This window comes from Quercus lobata, chromosome 3 (assembly GCF_001633185.2).
Source record: "Quercus lobata isolate SW786 chromosome 3, ValleyOak3.0 Primary Assembly, whole genome shotgun sequence".
Classification (NCBI taxonomy): Eukaryota; Viridiplantae; Streptophyta; class Magnoliopsida; order Fagales; family Fagaceae; genus Quercus; species Quercus lobata.
In genome coordinates, this window is record NC_044906.1 from 28,242,580 (window position 1) to 28,262,257 (window position 19,678).

The 19,678-nt window shown below is 35.3% G+C and overlaps 2 protein-coding genes across 2 annotated transcripts in view; both read left to right on the forward strand.

The window, feature by feature from the left end:
* LOC115979210 (ankyrin repeat-containing protein At5g02620-like) overlaps positions 1–19,678 on the forward strand; it is an 85,317-nt gene that overhangs the window by 43,003 nt on the left and 22,636 nt on the right. The window lies entirely within an intron of this gene.
* On the forward strand, positions 991–18,843 carry LOC115979211 (protein ACCELERATED CELL DEATH 6-like). The gene is made up of 5 exons (XM_031101193.1): positions 991–1,029; positions 1,423–2,040; positions 2,734–2,874; positions 14,562–15,091; positions 18,099–18,843. The coding sequence occupies exons 2-5, from the start codon at positions 1,470–1,472 to the stop codon at positions 18,768–18,770; spliced, it is 1,914 nt and encodes a 637-aa protein (XP_030957053.1). The 5' UTR covers positions 991–1,029; positions 1,423–1,469; the 3' UTR covers positions 18,771–18,843.

Genomic DNA, 19,678 nt, shown 5'->3' on the forward strand with positions numbered 1-19,678 from the left:
CGTGTATATAAGCAGAGTTTACGGTCAAGGAAAAGCATTTTCGGTTTAACTGAATTTTCTGACCATCCCAAACAGCAAGCACGTAAAATGTTTTTCAAATTTCCTTTACAGCTGAAACAAACACAACTTTATAGCCGTAATCAAATGTGCAATCATATAAAAATCAATAACAGAATCTTTGAAATATTCTCTCTCTAGAAATCCTTTAGTTTTGCATTTCTCTTTAATATAACAATCTAAATGTAATCTTTATTGTATTCTTCAACTATAAATATACTACAATCCACGTGTCAAAATCTCGAGAGTGTGAACAAAACTCTTTCGTTTTTTGGTTGCCAAGTGCAATTGAGATTCTTTGCAACATGTTTTATTAAATCTCAGTTCATCATAAATACATATAAATTTAAACATTTGACAACGATGGCTATTCATCTATTTCGGTAGAGAGAAACCGGTATTTGGGTAGGGTTTTAACTTTTGGGATTGATGTATCTGTTCATACAGATGTGAGTATACCAAGGGGTGCAAGTTTTCCTTAAATACTGAGAGCCTCATTTTCTTGAGATAAAATTAATTCTCACTGCAAAAACAAGGTTATAGCTTGTGATCATAAATAGTCCCCAAAATTAAACTATCTCCTGATTTATATCAAGATAAATTATCAATTGTATGTAATAAAAAAAAATTTAAAAAAAAAAAAAAAAACTTAAATGAACTTAATCATAGTGGACAATCCTAAGACTCCTGACCTTGATACCTTTGAATAACTTTTAGGCTTGACAAACACTTCAACAATCAAAAGAAGAATAACAAGAATCGTTGTCTTTTTCCCTTTTTAAGTCACTTCAGCAGAACACTAGTAAGAACTTCTTTAATTTATATTTCCTTTATTATATTCCTTACTTGAATTCTTGAAAGAATGTGTTCTTAACGTGTACTTCTTTCTTACTAAACTATTGTCTATAAATTTGAATGGTTTCCCTTAGAAAATTTACGGGAAGCTTGTGGAACGAAATTACATCTATTCAAGTAAGTGCTCTCGCGTTCTTTTATTTAGTTTATTTTTATCTTTTTCTTTAAACTTATTTTTTTCATAGAAGTTTCAAATGATGGTTAACACAAAATCTGGTTAGAAAAATGTAACAGAATGTTCATACTTCAGAGTGGACCTATCAACATTTAATGAGCCTTCCTAACCCCATCTAATGTTTGATACCAAGATGCCCACCAAGCAATAGGTTGCCCCCTTTGTGTTGTAACTTGTAATGTCTGGATACTCTAGAATAGCGATTAACAATTTGTGAACATGTCACATAAAATCCTTACAGAATTCATATAATTTTGACCAACATATAAACAAATAATATGTGATATTATAAGATTTATTAATTTGCTGATTGCCGTATATTTATAAACTATAAGGTTGACTTTGGGAAACAAGGCTAGCTTAAGATTCAAGAAGAAACTCGATGGATGTTGGACTGTTCAATGCAGCAATTTCTGGGAATGATAGTTTCCTTGAAGAAATTAGGGGTGACGATTTAAATCTCAAGCAGGTGACAAGGAGGGGGAACTCTGTCCTTCATGTGGCTGCAAAATCTGGAAAGGTGCAGATCATTAAAAAAGTTCTTGATTCGCAGCCATCACTTTTGTGTATGGAAAATTGCAAAGGCAATACTGCACTACATATTGCAGCAAGCTTAGGACACTTCGACATGACAAAACGTCTAATAAGTTGTGCAAAAGACCAAGAAGCTGCAGTGAAAAACCTACTACTAAGAAAGAGAAATCTGGAGAAGAATACAGCACTGCATGAGGCTATAAGAAATGATCATTATGACATTGTGGAGTTCCTAATTAGGGAAGACCCAGAGTTAGCTTCTTTGACAAATAATGCTTCGGAATCCCCTCTCTTTTTAGCAGTGGATCGAGGATTTTACAAAATTGCTCTCCAAATTATAGAAACCATTCCAGAATGCTCCTACATGGGAAGGAACGGCATGAGTGCTTTACATGCAGCTGTCATTCGTGCACAAAATAGTAAGTACAAGAAATTATTCATTTACATGGGAAGAGTCATCTCTCCTCTCACAATAAGTGTGAGCCCTAGTGGGTGACTCATGGTGGGACCCACACCTCCTGTGAGAGGAAGGAGGACTTCTCTAATAAATACCTTCAATTATATTTTGATTTTGATTTTTTTTCCCTTTTTGATTGCTGAGTTATACTTTATTGAGCCAAAGAAGTATAATAATTATTTTTTCTACAACTGACAACAAACAAGTAGAAATTGATGTCCAGCCTGACTAGAGAAAAGTCTTAACTCTCAAGGCAACAAACAAGTAGAAGTATAATAACTTTTATATTTGCCTAATTTTCAACTTCCTGGTTTTGGAAATCAAGTACGGTTGTCTTTTGAGCCCGTCAACCAGAAATGTCGTAATATGGGTTTTTTTTTTTCAGTACTAAAAAACTTATGAAGTTCGTCCATTTCATGTAAATACTTTTACACAAAATTAAGAGAAAAAAATTTATATATCAACATAGGAAGTAGCAACTGGGACGAGAAGGAAGAAAGAAAAAAAAAGGAACATGAAATAAAAAGCCAAATCTTTTGATTAAAAAAAAAAAAAAAACTGTTCTTTTATAAATAGTGTGAGAAAATGTTTAATATATCTCTCTCCTATAAATCCTTAGTGTTAATTAATTACATTGTTAATTTCCTTTTGACAGGATTCGCAACTATTGTTTTAACCCTTGAAGACAATATGCTTATACCCGTTTGCAAAGATGCTCTTTTATGGCTGATTAAACAAATCTGTTGGATAATTTTTGAATCCCGCAAATTATGCAAACTCGATGTCACTGGAACAGGTAATTATCTCAATAGATTATAATATTTCGAGACATATATATTATGACAATAATATTTCCACAATAAATCTTAAATGACAGGTTTTATTTATTTTTTATTTTTTATTTTTCATAAAATGTTATAGGTTGTTATTGATGAGGTATGTTAAGTTATGGTTTTTCACATAACATTATGTTGGCTTTATTCCATGACAAAAAGTAGTATTGTAATTGCATTAATTTATTTCCTTGTATTTTGTGAAATTTATTTGTAATGAGTTTAGTATTAAGTTGGTGAAGATTGCTCAAGAAGTTGACATCGCGACTTGGCTTGCGAGTAGTGCAACCTATGAAAGTCATTTGAGAAGCACATGTTGGAAGTTGTAGAGTCAAGTGCTAAGCTGTATTTCGCGAGTTACTTCTTGACTCAGGCCAAGTTGCTAGTGACTCACAAAACTCTTTGCCTAGATGATTTTAAGTGTAACTCTTATATCCTTCACCCATACTATATATACATTCATTACCCATAAAATTGTAGGGAGGCTATTCAGAAGAAAGCCCTAAAGAGGTTTCTACAACACACCCATCATTTTAGAGAGACAGCTACTCATCCTTAAATGAGAATTTCTTTATAGTCTCTTCACCTCCCCTCTCCCATTATCATACCTTGAGAGGAGATTTGTACCTAAACACAACCCACACCTATTCAGATTGTAGAGAGTATTTTGGATCTTGGGAAGCATTGGGTATTTGCCAAAAGAAGCCAGTGAGGCTTGGCGGTGCAATCAGGCAGTATTGCGGGATCCAAATAACTAGTGAAGACAAGATTCCAAGAAGCCCATTGGTAGCTGAGTTTGGAAGGCTCAAGTGCTTTTGGTAGATTAGGGTTGGAGGGTTCTTTTGGTATCCTTGTACTCCAACTTATTCACTAGTGGATCATTTTGACTTGGAGGGTCGCAGATAGGTTTTTCGTCAAGTTATTTAATTTCCTCTTCGATAACACATCTCGGTGTTAACTTGTGTTTGCATCTCTCTTCCTTTACTCTTTAAGCTTTATATTTGTTGTTGCTTGCTTGTGGTTATGGCTTAGAGAGTAGTTCCGATTATTATGTATCATTTACTTTTGTTTCGCACTTGGATAAGTTAGAATAAAAGCAATTAAGCCATGTATTTAAAATCGGGGGTCTAAACAAGCTATAATGTTTCACACTATTTGAGCTTTCAAGCTAAAAAAAGTAATTTTAGTGGTAGGTTTAAATCAGAACTAATAACAACTAATCACTTATGATTTGTTCTGAAAATGTTATGGATGAAGCACCTCTCATACTATTTCAATAGAACAAGGACACAACAAAAATTTCTCAACATTCTAAAATTAGCCTATCATCTCATATGTTAGGTATTAAATATTTAGGAATAAATGTTTAGGTTCTAATTATATGTAAGTTGGTAAACCGAGAACAAAAACATGTCTAGGTTAAGTGTTAGAAATTGCTTATGGTGATTAAATTCAAGATTCAAAAACAGTCAAGCTGCAAAAAGAAGAATTCAGGTTCTACAAGGCTCGATTGATCAAAAGAAAGGCTCAATTGATCGAAGATCATTTTCTATAGATTTTAAATCAATCCTAAATATCATGAAAATGTTTAGGGTTTCAATCCAACACTACTTAGTATAAAAGGAAAACCCTAAATACATTTCAGATGTTCTTGGAAGTCTTGTGAGTTGCTCCTATGAGATTTGTGAGGTTTCTGTAGCCTTCTAACTTAACAAGCATCTACCAAAAAGAAGATATACATTCAATAACTGGTGGATAAAGTTGCTGCATACAAGATCATACATAGCTGATGATTTAAAGTTTTGAGAGGGATCTCAGAGTCACAAACGTGGGTGTTTGTGTGCGATAAATTTAGATAGAAGAGTCTGTGGATTCGGAGTTGCACGTGATCATGTGAGTAAGTACTATAAGAGGTAGCTTTAGATTTACGGTTTAAATCTATTGTAAAACTTCCATTCTATAATAGTGAATTTGTTGCCTTGAGGATATATTATGTTAAATCCTCCCTAGGTATTTTTACCTTGAAACTGATGGTTACATTGATTTTCCTAGGTCATCATATTGCTTGCCTTCTTTACTTTTCTACACTAAGTAATATGGTTGTATGTGTTTAACCTAGATCTGAATAATAAACCTAAGTATCAACTTGGTTAACTAATTTGGTTAAACGATCTGAGTATACAAGGGTCTAAACAAAACAAACATCATACATGGATCCACAACACTATGGAATTATTTAATTTTTTTTTTAATAACCTATATGTGTGATGACAAGCTAGTGTTATGAAATTGTTGTCAAGTTTTGTTGGGTCTATAGAAGAACTTATACTTTATTCATCGCTGCAGTCATTTATAGGTCGGAATAAGTTTTCTTGGGCCCAATTATATTTTATTAATTACTCACTATTATTATTATTGTTGTTGTTGTTATTATTATTATTCAATGTGACACTTTATTCACATTTGTATACCCAACACATTTTTATTAGTGATGAATTGTGCATGCTAATTAGGTGAATTAACATTTTTATTCAAATCTTTTTGTTAATAATGGCTCTAAGTTTTTTTGAATCTGTGTAATACACATTGGGTTATAAATTTCTTAGTTTATATCTTGATTTGGTTTATAATTAATAGTAAGAATACTGTATATATATATATATATATATATATATAGAGAGAGAGAGAGAGAGAGAGAGAGAGAGAGAGAGAGAGAGGGACCCTTATTAATGACTAGATTTTTCATTCAGCTCCAAAGTCAAATTTGTGGCTCCCCCACTAATTGTAAGCTCATTCATCATAACCCATCTTGAGTTGAGGGGGACTATTAGAATATAGGTCATTGTCAGGGCCTATAACCATTATTAGCTTTCTTGGTCTGTGGTCCTACTTTATTTGCACAACAATTCTATAACTTATATTGTGTATAAGATCACAATTTTTGCTATAATTTGCTTATGTGATAAGTTGTGAGTGGTGAAGTAAAAATGGTGGATTCACAACTCTACTATTCATAACTTACCATGTGAACAAATTGTGATAAAAGTTGTGATAAAAATTATAATTCTAGCATTACTATCCTTGGATAATTAACACACACAATAATATATAATAAGCAAAAGTAAAATTTTCTTCCCTAGAGTTTAGAATCTTTACTGTTTTATTTTTTAAACTATTAAAAGTTGTTTTTTATTTTTTAAACTATTAATAATGTTATATGTCATTCCATCTAATTTCTTTAACTTTCTATCCTATACATGTAATAGAATGTTAAAGTGACAACATTAGCTAATTTCACATGGACCACTAGATTAAAAAATAATAATAAAAAAAAATAACATAGTTTATCAAACAATTTATTATACTTTTAAAAGCCAGACAAGTGGCATAATTTGATTGGTAACGCACATTAGCAAGAATTTTTTTTTTTTTAAATAATAAATAAAAGTAGTGTCTTGAGGCTTTTTTTTTTTTTAGAAAATGAAACCTGGAATTCCATTAAAACTGAAATTGGCATACAACAGAGCACAGAGAAAAGGAAAAAAACAAGCCATCAAATACAGAATTAACACTTAGCCCTATCTAGCAGCAAAACCTGCTAAATCATTGGTGGGTCCATTCCTTTCCACTGCTGAGAAGTTCCAGTTGTCTTAGCTATCTGTGCAAGTTTGTGTGCTGCTCTATTGTAGTCCCTTTTCAGGTGTCTCACTTTCCAGCTCCTAAAAGGCTAAAGTAGCTCCAAGGATCCTTGAATAACCATCCCAATATCTCCATTGCAACTGTTCGCATTAATGGCATCAACCACCCCAATTGAGTCAGACTGAACAATGATCTGATGAAGCTTCATCTCCTTGGCCAACCGAATTCCTTCAACCACTGCAAAGGCTTCCGAGACTGCTGCATCATAATTCCCATTCAACACCTTGCAAGCCGCTGCTACAAGCATTCCCCCACTATCTCGAATAACCACGCCCACGCTGGACCTACCCCCAGCCCTTGCCGTAGCACCATCTACATTTATCTTGTAGGTTTCTGGCGGAGGCGCCACCCACCCAACGTCAGGGGCTTGTTGTTTAACATGACTATGCACTATAGCATTTTTATAATCCTCTTGGGTGCACAATGCAAGGTTCCATATATGAGAGGAGGGACTTCCCTTAGAATCATGAACCACTTGATTTCTATTAAATCATATAGACCACACAGTGGCAAAGAGAATTTCAAGGTCAAGCAGAGTACCAACATCCAAAATTTTCAAAGCTAAGTCCACAAGGTAAATGTTCTCTGCCAATAGGTTTACTGGGAAATCTTACCAATTCCACCATACCTCACACAGCTTGTCACAATAAATTAATGCATGACTAGTGCTTTCAACTACTTTCTCATAGAGTGGACATTTGGCCTCAACATTTAGACCTCGCTTTGCCAGGTTTAGTCTAGTAGGTAGCCCATCCATGCAAGCCTTCCAAGCAAAAATTCTGACCTTGGTAGGAAGCTAGAGTTGCCACACTTTCTTCCATAAGCAAGTCCTACAATCTCTGGTTGAACATTTACCCACCTCAGAGTTCTCCACAAGAGGAAGAGCAACATAATATGCACTTTTGATAGAGAAAATGCCCTATTTGTTTTGCATCCAAATTACGCTATTTTCCGGCAAGGTATAGCTAAAAGGGATGTTTAGGATGGTTTCATCCTCAAATGGAAGGAAATGCCTCTTAACCTTGTCCACTTTCCAGTGCCTTGTTTCTTCATCAATTAGTGATGACATCATGGGGAAATCACCAATGTCTTGTTAGGGGGAGCAAACTTTATGGGTTGTGGGAGTAGGCAGATACTTGTCATCCCAAATATGTATCATCTTACAATTTCCTACCCTCCACCTTATACCCCTATTAATGACCTCCAAGCTGTTGTAAATGCTTCTCCAAGCATAAGAAGGGTTGCATCCAAGCTTTGCACCTAGAATATCACTATAGGGGAAGTACTTGGCCTTGTAAATTCTCGCAATCAGAGAGTTTGGGTTTGTCAGGATACGCCAAGCCTACTTCGCTAACATTGCTAGATTGAATGCCTATAAGTTACGGAAACCCATTCCGCCTTTTGATTTTGACTTGCACATTTTCCCTCAGCTGACCCAAGCCATTTTAGCTTTTTGATCTCTCTGACCCCACCAGAAATTTCTCTTCATTCTTTCTAGGTCCTCATATAGACCTTTTGGGAGTTGGAAGCAACTCATAGTATATGTAGGGATTGTCTGCGTGACTGCTTTAATTAGAATTTTCTTCCCCCCCACTGAGAGCATTCTTTCTTTCCAATTGGAGAGTTTTTTTTTTTTTTTTTTTTCCCCCTGCAAATACTTGATTCTTCGACTTGCCTATTACTGATGGGAGACCAAGATATTTTCCTTGCCTTAATTCTTGCATTGGCCCTAGAATTTCTAGGACCTCACTTCTTGTTTCCATGGGCGTATTATGGCTAAAAGTCATTGAGGACTTATCCATATTGATCTTTTGCCCCGAGGCTACCTTAAAAAGCTCTAGGATTTCCACAAACTTGCTGACCTCCTCCCTATCAACCTTATTATAAGGATAGAGAAGGCTTCCATACATAGAAGAAATAAATAGGATGACAATGGATCTCCTTGTCGAAGTCCCCTAGTCAGAGAGATTCTACCATGAGCTTCCCCATTAATCAGCACAGAGTATGTGACTATTGTTATACATTTTAGCACCCATCCAACCCATTTCTCATGAAAACCCAACCTCTTCATCACTTTCTCAATGAATTCCCATTCTACCCTATTGTAGGACTTGCTCATGTCAAGCTTGACTGCCATGTAGCCATCCTTTCCAGTCTTCTTGTGATCTAAATAGTGCATTAGCTCAAAAGCAATAAGCACGTTATCTGTGATCAACCTTTCAGATAGAAAGGCGCTTTGATTCTCAGATATTATTTGAGGCAACATTGTCTTGAGGCGGTTTACAAGCACTTTTGAGACCAATTTGTATGCTACATTACTGAGACTGATGGGGCAGAAATCCTTGATCCTGTTGAACATTTTAACTTTTGGCACCAAGGTAATATAAGTATTATTAATATCGGATAAAGAGGCATTTGAATTTTGCACATTTAATACCATATTAGTAACATCAGACCCAACAATATCCCAATATTTCTGGTAAAAGATAGCTGGCATACCATCTAGTCCAGGCACTTTGGTTGGGTGCATTTACCCGAGAGCTATTCTGACCTCCTCCATGGTGAAATCTTTGGTTAGTTCATCATTCATCTCCTCAGACACCTTGACCTAAATTAGGTTTGTCACCTCTTCCAATCAAGATTGGTATGTGGAGGTATAGATATCTTCAAAATTGACAATGACTGTTCTAACTATACTCTCATTACTATCACACTAAACTCCTTCATCATTCCACAGACCAACAATTGCATTCTTCCTTCTTCACTCTGAGGCACAATGATGAAAATATTTCATGTTACGATCTCCCTCCCCCAACCATTGCACTTTTGATCTCTACTGCCACCACAACTGCTCATCATCCAACAAGAGATTAATCTCTATTCTTAGCTTATTAATTTCAGCCCCATTTTGTAGTGCTATGTCATTCTTTAAAAGATCACCTAGCCAAGCTTTCTTCTCTTGTATCTTTTTCGGAATTTGCCTGAACACAAATTTACCCCACATAGCTAGGTTGTTCGCACACTTTTTAAGTCCCGCACTAAAGCCACTCGAATCATGGAGGTTTGTGTTAGCATTCCATACCTCCTCAACCAGCTCCTTACAGTCAGCCCGTCTTGTCCATATGGCCTCAAATAAGAATCTGTGCTTTCCACGCTTTTGAAAGGCATTAGAATCAGCAGGTAAAAGGGGGCAACGGTCAGATGTGGTATCCTCTAAGTGCTGAACTCTTACATTTGGGAAATGCTCCATCCATCTTGGAGTTGCAAGTGCCCTGTCCAACCTCAAATAAACTCTATTGTTTCCCTCCTATTGATTGCACCAAGTAAAATCAAAACCCGAGTATCCCATATCTTTAAGACCACACTTATTAATAATATTTCGGAATGCTTCTATCTGTTGTTAGGATCTCGGTGCTCCCCCTAACTTTTCTTCTACTGAAAGAATCTCATTAAAATTTCCAAAACATAACCAGGGCAAATGAAATTGACGATTAAGAGTATTAAGATACCTCAATGATTCTCCGATGTGTCTTCGGATGCCCATAAAAGTCGGTCAGCCTCCATTTGAAACCAGATCCTTCTTCCATTACCACTGCATCAATGTGGTGCCTTGAGTAACTTTTAATCTCCAAATTGACTTCTTTCCTCCAAAAAATTGCCAAACCTCCTCCTTTTCCTTGTCTTTGAACATAAAAACCATTAACAAAACCCAGTTTCAATTTTACCTTTTTCATTCTAACAATCTTCATTTTTATTTCCATCAAGAAGATCACTTCAGGATCCCATTGCCGCATAAGGTTGTGCAGCAATCCAACTAACCGGGGGTCCCAAGCCCCCGATAGTTCCAACTTAAAGCCATCATGGCTCTCGGCGGTGCTGCTCAGCGGTCACCACCGTTTCCTTAGTGCATTTCCCCTGCTTCCTCTTTAGTTTTCTATTTTCCTCTGCTTCTAAGTTCTTTAACTCTCCCACCCTCTTAATCCCAGTCCTTTTTTCCTAGCCCATCACAACTTCATCTCTAACTAGGCCTTTCTCCCTTGCAAGCCTCTTCCAGCTTCCGATGGTCTTGGGCCCCATATCTTTATTCTTATGGCCCATATCTAAATATCCTTCATCTTCATATGCTGAGAAGTCCATAATGGGCTTAATTGGGCTTGTGACCTCTATTTCCTCCAACGTGTGCTCTCTTTGTAGGCCTACCACCGAATGTCCATGCCTTGATGCCTCAACCTCACTTCTATTAATTTCAAAATTTAGAACTTTCTTTGTGGCACGTCTGAGCTCAGCCTTTTCTACATTTGGTGGACTTATCGCCGAGCTGTCCCATCCACTAAGGTGACTAGCCGCCTGACTTCCTGACTATCCATCATTACCTATGTCACCTCTTCTTACTAGCTTCTATACTACCTTGTCAACATCATCGCTTCTACTTCCTCCTCCACTACCAGCCATGGCTTCCTTCGCCACTGTTGGTTGTGCCACCATCCGTCCACCATCATTGCTTAACGGTTGGTGCACTTCCTTCCTTGGTTTCATCCTTTCCTGCCCTCCCTTATAACTTTCGTTGGCCCTTATCCAGTCGCCATACTAGTATTCCGTCGCTTGCGCCGTTTCTGTGGCCACGCAATGCCTGTCATCATGGCCCAACCTTCCACAAAAGTAACACACCATTGGGAGCCTTTCATATTTGAAAGTAACCCACAATTTCTCTCCTTCTCCATTCATCAAGTAACCCCCTTTACGTAGTGGCTTGTTCAATGGTAGTTCAGCCCTGACCCTCATATACGTCACTTGATATGATTGCCAAGATCTCTTATTTGCTTCAAGAAACTTGCCTATCCTATTCCCAATATCTCTACTCGTGTCTTCTGTCATAAGTTCAAATGGGACTCCCTATACTTGAACCTAGAACGGTGAGTGAGAGAAGACAATATTCGCGGCTATTAAGCCTTTTCTCCATCGGCATAACAAGAGGAGATTGTTATCAAAATTCCACGGGCCATTCTTCTCCACCCATTCCATTTGGTATTTAGAGCTGAACTTGAATTGGAGGATATCATTCCCAATGTCCACTATCCTTCGATCTGATCCCATCTTCCACACTAACCATAGAGTGCTCTTTAACGCATGTTAGTTTTGCTGACAATCAGATAGAAGTTTTCCAAACAAACTGAGATGACACTCTTCCAATAAACCAGCTCTACTGGGAGCTGATATTTGAATACCCTCTTCCTCTTCTTTGGTAAGCTACAAATTCTGCAGCCTATCTAATATGGCTTGTTCCAGTTACTAGTGATTACAAGTTGACCATATACAGACAAAACAAACTCCTATACATTCAAAGCAAAAGCCCACAATTGTACAGACTATGGGAGAAAGATGCTCCCACATGAGAGAGACAACAACTCCCTTACAAGAGAGAGAGAGAGAGAGAGAGAGAGAGAGAGAGAGAGAGAGAGAGAGAGAGAGAAACTCCTACAAGGGAGAGTTCAGATAGGTTTTTCTTGAGGCTATTTTGAGTGTAAGAAGCTTAAAACTTTTATTTAGAGCATTCACAATAAGAGAGTTAAAAAATTTAGGCCATGTTTGGTAGACTATCTAAACAACATATTTTCAGTTTTTAAACAACATTACACACTTTTTCACACACTTTTTCACCCACACATATTTCATAAAACTACAAACAGCATTGCTCAAACTCCTCTACCAAACGGGCCCTTAGTTTTTACCAACTCAAAAACCTCCTCTATCTATTTTAACAACACACTTTACAATAAATCCAACATCAAAACTTCTACTTTAACATCCATCACATTAAAATACTATAAACAAACTAATAAAATAAATATAGTAAATCATATCTCACAACCATCATCAACCTCAACAATGCACTGCCACCATCAACTGCAAGCTACAAACCCAACAGCAATAGCCACATCCACCACCTCCACCATCGCTCCACCGGCCACAGCCACAAACCACAATAGCAGAGAAAAAAGAAAAAAAAAAATTAGCCAACCAATGAATCTGACCACCACAAATCCACAATGGCCAAACCTATAAATCTGACCACCACAACCAACCAAAACCCACCAAGGCACAACCAACAAAAACCCATATCACAACCAACAAAAACCCACTGAGATAGGGATAAAGTGCAAATGAGTGGGAATAAAAAATAATATTTTGTTATACCATCTAACTAGAGTGGGCTGCTAGAGATAGCAGCCCACTGTAGCAATTAGTCAAAAAAAAGTTTAACTTTACCTTCTTTATTGTAGTGTGTACTTTTGATGTTTTGGTTGCTATAATGACTATTTAGTCATTTTTGTAACTTTATTGTGAGTGCTCTTAGAGCATTAGCGAAATTGCTATTTTACATTCGCACACGCCCAAAAATTGAGCCAAATTCGACACTGAGTTCGCTAAAGGAATGAGACTGGAAACCCAAAGAAATTTCAAATCAAGGGGAAGTGTGGAGATGATAGTACGAACAAGAGTAGAAAGTTGAAGTAATGTCTGAGCGTGGGCATGAGCTTAGAGAACTTTAATTTGAAGACAATCATGGCAATGTACGGTGATAGTGGTGCCATGAAACATGATGGAGGAGACATGGAAAAGGCTTAGCAAAACTTTGTGCTTTTTAATAAGCCTCCATTTTTGTTTTACAACTATAATCTTTCACTTTAAGGAAAAATAAAAATAAAATTAAAAAACCTAATCCAAAAGCACTTAACTTTATAGTTGATTTTAATGTTATTTCATGTTTTGTGTATAACTTGTATATGCGTTTTCATTTTTTTTTTTTTTTTTTTTTTGTTGAATTAGTTAGTAGACTAATAGACTATTGGCATTAATTATAAGGTTATAAATTTAAGATTTATGTAATATTCAACTTTTATTTTTGAGTGTTTTTTTTTTCTTTAATTTGTATTGAAAGAAATATGAAAAATTAAAAGAGGTTAGAAAACATGTTGAAGTCCTTTTATTTTTTTATATGTGAAAAAAATACAAGCCAACCCAAGTTGATGTGACTCATTAAAGTATAGGTAAGTGTTATAAAAATAAAAACTTGTTTTAGATCAATAAATTTTGACTTGAACTCGATCTTACTCAAATCCAGCTAGGATAGAGTTTCCTTTGGTCGGATCAGACAAGACCACCTAAGCCTTGTGGCATTGGCACTTAGTGGTAGAGCTCCAAATAAGTTGAAAGCATGTGATATCTTGTTGTGATCTAGATCTATGAAGAGATAGCAACTTTTGAAGTAGGAGGTGACAAAGTTGAAGAAAGAGATGGTTGCTTTGAGGAGGAGACATAGTTGGAGGAAGAGATTGCAGCTTTGATGGAGAAGGTGACAATGTAAAAGGATGGAAATAACCCTAATTAGGTCTTAAAGAATATGTTTATCTCTTTGTGAATGGAGGGAAATAATCCCAATTAGATCTTGATGCTTGTCATACCCTTTTCTTTTAAATTTGATGGTAGATGTCAAATTAAATATTAAAAAAAAAATATAGTTTAATGTTATATTTCTTATCCGCTAATGCCTAAGGAAATTATATATATATATATATATATATATATATATTTTTATGATTTCAACAAGAACCAGAATAATAATATTATTCTTTCAATTTAAAATTATAACCTTTTATTTTTAATTAACTATATTTAAAAAAAAAAAAATCAAAAACATAATAATGCACACCTATAAAAGAAAGGAATGAAATTTTAACATAAAAATATATCACAAATTCACTCAAAAGTGATGATAACATTTAATGGAGAATGTAGTAAATTATAATAATACATACAACACACTCCTATCAAATCTCGAGTCTTGATGGAATGAAATGTAAAATTAAAGAGCCTTAAAATATTCTGACAACACTTTCTAATTTTAGTTCACTCGTGACAACATGATTCTCCCTGTCTCTACTGTTTTCAGATTTTTTGCACAAGATGTTGGACATATTTCCAATGGCAATTGTAGAAGCCGATGACTATGGCTGGATTCCTCTTCATTATGCTGCAGATTTAGGCAATGTAAAAGTTGTAGAACTATTTTTGAAAAAAAATAGTTCCATTGCTTACATAATGGACAAAGAGGGCATGTCTGCTCTTCACATTTCAGCTAAGAAAGGACATGTGGGTGTAATGAGAACACTCATTAGAAATTGTCCAGAAACTTGTGAATTGTTGGACAACAAAGGTAGGACAGCTCTTCATGTTGCCGTGGAAACTGGAAACAAAAATGCAGTGGAAATATTGCTCAAGGAGTTAGCTTTTCAGGATCTCATAAATGAACAAGATGAAGAAGGAAACACGCCTTTGCATCTAGCTGCAATCAATGGGCGTTATACAATACTGTTGATGCTAGCAGATGACAGGAGAGTTGACAAGTGGGCTATGAACGAGGAGGGGATGAACACTGCTGACATTATTCAGTTAGATAATCGGCTTTTAAGCTGTGAAAAGGTAAGTCTCGTGAAACTTTGTATATATTGATGAAAAAATATTTTAGTCTTACCGAATTGAAGAAAAACTTCTGTGGGAAAACGCCAGTCTTTTAGAATTTTTAGAAAAAATTACGGGTTCTATTCTTTTAGTTTTGATATGAAAAGTAACTAGTTTAGAGCATTAAGAACCATTTTTCTTTTTTTTTTTTGGTATTTAGTTAACCATTTTTTAAGAAACTCATCTAATTCTGTATACTATACCCTGTTTCATTAAAATGTTTTTTCTTCCAAATCATTTGCTTCTTATGAGTGCCACCAATCCTTCTCCCCCATGAAGATTTACATGTAGTGGGTGCCATTGACACAACACCAGAACACAAACTAACTAGAATCACAGAACTATTTAATAGTAGCACCACACACAAATCAAAACCACCAATTAACAGTAATATAGGATGCAAAAGCGACCCACCAAATCCAAGAATATCCACAAATCTCACAAAGAAATCAAATAGTGACTGATAAACTCACTCATAATCAAGAAAAACTTAAAAAATCGGTAACAAATGAAAAAATATCCCTCAAGAATCAAAGAAAACTTAAGAGAAAAACCCACAAAATCCTCCGCCTATAATGTGGCCAGGACTGGTGTCATAGATGTGCTTCAACACACGCCAATCTGGGAGAGAGAGAGATAGGCTACATGCAACTAGGGATGGCAATTTATACTCGATCCACGGGTACCCAACCCGATAAAGAATAGGGTCGAGTTTGGGTTTAAAAAAAAAAAAAAAAAAAAAAAAAACCCAGATAGAGTTCGGGTCGGGTTCGAATTTTACAAAAACCTGGCCCAAACCCGACTCGACTCAACTCGGTTACATAAGAAATTACTTAAATACCCTTATATATATATATATATAGTTATAAACCAACCCTAACCTAACTCATTTTATTTTTCCTCACTCAGCTCTCTCTCTCTCTCTCTCTCTCTCTCTCTCTCTCTCTCTCTCTCTCTCACGGCCCCGCTCAACCTCACGGCCCTATGGCCTCATTCAACCTTATGGCGTTAGCTCTGTTCGTTTAGCCTCACGCCCATGATTTTTCTTTTTTCTTTTTTGGTTCATTTCTTCTTTCATTGTGTTTTTTTCTTTGTTTTTGTTTGTGATTTTTGTGTTTCTGTTTGTGTTATTTATTTTGAAAAGGAAAATCTTAAATCTGAAATTTTTGTGTTTGTGATTTCTGTGTTTGTGTTTGTGTTAGGATTTCTGTGTTTGTGTTTGTGATTTTGAAAGGGAAAATCTAAATTTTTTGTGTTTGTGAAATCTGTGTTTGTGTTTGTGTTAGGATTTGTGTTTAGATTTTGGAAGGGAAAATCTGAAATTTTTGTGTTTGTGAAATCTGTGTTTATGTTTGTGTTAGGATCTATATTTGTCTTTGTGATTTTGAAAGGGAAAATCTGAAATTTTTGTGTTTATGAAATCTATGTTTGTATTTGTGTTAGGATATGTCTTTGTGTTTGCGTTTGTGATTTTGAAAGGGAAATTCATAGATCTGAAACTTGTGTTTTTGATATCTGTGTTTGTGTTTGTGTTGTGATTTGGGGCTGAGCATGACGGGACTGGGCCGCGGAGCCCGCAGGGCTTGGCAGGGCAGGTTTGGGGTTGGAAAAAAAAAAAAAAAAAAACCCATTTATTAAACAGGGCGAGTTCGGGTAACGGGTTCAGACCTGCGGGATGGGTTCGGGCATAAAGAAACTCGGCCTGAACCCAACCCGTTGTCATTCCTACATGCAGCAAATACCAGTCGTAATTTTTAAGAAGAAGAATGAAACACTAAGCTCATTGCTTTCTCTATCAAACACAACCCTCCTTCTGCCACAACCACAACCCCAATGAAAGGAAGAAATTTTTTTATTATTATTATTTTTTATTTTTTTTAACTTAAGAGGAAGAATAAAAAATTAAAACCCTTTTTTCTTCTTTTATTTTTGAGTCAATTGCCAAAAGAAGTTTATATGTTCGTCATAATTTTAAGAATGTACAATTAATTTAAGTTACCAGGATTGTAACATTATTTAACTCGGTAACACCCAAGAGTGTGGCCTAGCAATAGGAGCCTTAGTTCCATTATGTTTGTGAGTCCAAGCATGTTGCGGTTCAAGTGGTGGCACCTACATTCCCCTGCATGTCCAGTTTGGGGGTGAGGTATCCCCATAGCCCTATGATGGCTTGGGTGGTACCCATTGACTAGTTACAACTTGTAGGGCGTGGGGATAGTGAATTTACACAGGAGATCCCATTTTTTGGCCTTAATAGAAAATATTATTTAACTTGGTGTGAAGTACACTAGACATTTTCTCAAAATCATATATTTGAAAAAGAGAATATTATTTATAAATTTATAAAAATTTTAATTTTTAAATGCAGGGGCCATATGTATATACACTTCAATTCCAAAAAAAAAAAAAAAAAAAATGAACAGTTCATCCATATATTTTCAATTTTTGATTAAATTTTTTTGGGAGCCATTGCCCCAATGTTGCTCTGCCATGGAGGAAATAATACCACATTTAGGGGTGGAGCTACATGTATATGAGTGGGGGGCCAAAATTTTAAAATTATTTTAATACTATATATAAATATTTAACATTTTAATTATTCGCCTACAAAAATGGGACTTGGCACCCCCAAATATTTGAGCTAGTCCAATGATACTTTTAAAAAAATTGTCAAATTGATCTAGTGTTATAGAGAATTTTTTTTTCTCACATTCATTTTTTATTGTAAAATGTGTTTTTGTGCTTCTTAAAGTCTTAGATCATTTATGTCTTTTAATACTTCCTTAGTTCAATTGAAAATATTTTACTCACTTTGGTTGGTAATTGGTAACTTATATTAAAAATGAAAATTTTAAGAATTCACTATGGAGGATTGTATAGATGTTTGTGTTTGTGCATGTTTATCGAAGTTTGTATAAGCTAATAAATTAGATGTCTGTGTTTTAAATGCTCAAACAAAAACTTGTAGGATGTATTAATGTCAAAGTGGAATAGAGACCTCATTCTACTGAGTTTGGAACGAGTGGTTAGACAAACTACAAAAGTGCAGACTCATGAGACAGAAGGGCTTGAAGAATTTCATGAAACACACGGGATGGTGCGTGCAGAGGTTAGGGCAGAAATGCGCGGTGCCAATAATGTGAAAGACAATCCTGGAAGAGACAACACAACTCCAAAAGACAATCCTGGAATAGACACACCTATAGCCAAATTCAATATAACGGCAATAACAATATTTACAACTGTCACCTTCGCAGCAGCCTTTCAAGTTCCTGGTGGATACGAGGATAAAACAGGTTTGGCAGTTTTACGCAAAAACAAACACTTTCGAACCTTCCTGATATTTGATTGTTTGGCCTTTGGTACCTCAGCTGCGGTAATGTGCATCCACTTTGCGATTACAATTTTTCCAGAAGTAAAATATCCTCGCCTCTCCCGGTATGCAGAAATGCTACAAGTGCCGTTAGTTGAATTCTCCATATTTTGGATGATAGTAGCCTTTTATGGGGGCGTACAAGCAGTCTTGGATGAGAATGACCCTTCAAACCTTGCTTCTTGGGCTACGCTTTATTTAGTGATTTCTATTTTGGTCCCCTTATTTTTTATTTTTTGTTGTACTATGTATACAGTTAAGTTTTAGTATCTGGCTAAATTTTTGGGTCAAAACAAACTGTTGTAAGGCTTGTTTTAAATTAGTTTGGTTTGTATTAAAACGAATCAAGATGCAGAATTTCATTAATCAAGCTTGGTAACAATCACTAAAGCAAAATAAGTTTCATTTCAAAAGAGAGTAATTAGAGACAGAAAGTTCGTGTGATATTCGCTCAACACTAGTATGAGTGAGATTACGTGATCGGTGCATCGACCAGCCTGTGTGTCAATGTCGGATTTTAGCTCCAACAATCTTGCCTTCCACATGTTTGTCAGGGTCGTGAGTGGTAATAAATAGAGTTTTTTATTTCTCAAAATAAAATTCAAGTTTCTAATAAATAAATAAAAAAAAAAAAAATTTCTCGTAACATGGTAAAAATATAGTCCAGATACCGTATAAATACTTGATTTAAGTTTAGTGATTTTTTTTTTAACATAATAAAACTTATAGATAATTCAATTACTCAATCTTGTGGGTATTTAATTCAATAATATATAATTTATTGAATTAAATACAAAAAATAATACCTAAACAAAAAGGATTCAGATCCTCTAGATTTTCTAGAGTACTCTACCAAATAGATTTCTTTAAATCTTAATAATTCTTTAATAATTTAATGATCTAGATTCTACCATATTAGTATTTCACTAACAATAATCTTAATTTTTTTTTCAACATTATTTTATTATTTTAAGAATATTGTTAGTAAAATGTTGATATTGCAGAATCTAGACTATTAAACCATTAAAGAGTGGTTAGGATTTAAGTAAATCTTTTAGTAGAGTACCCTAGAAAATTTAGTTGTTAGGATCTAAGTAAATCTATTGGACCATTCAATATGTTTTAATTACATATGAATTTTGATAAATCTTCCATTTAATTAGATGATCTTTTTA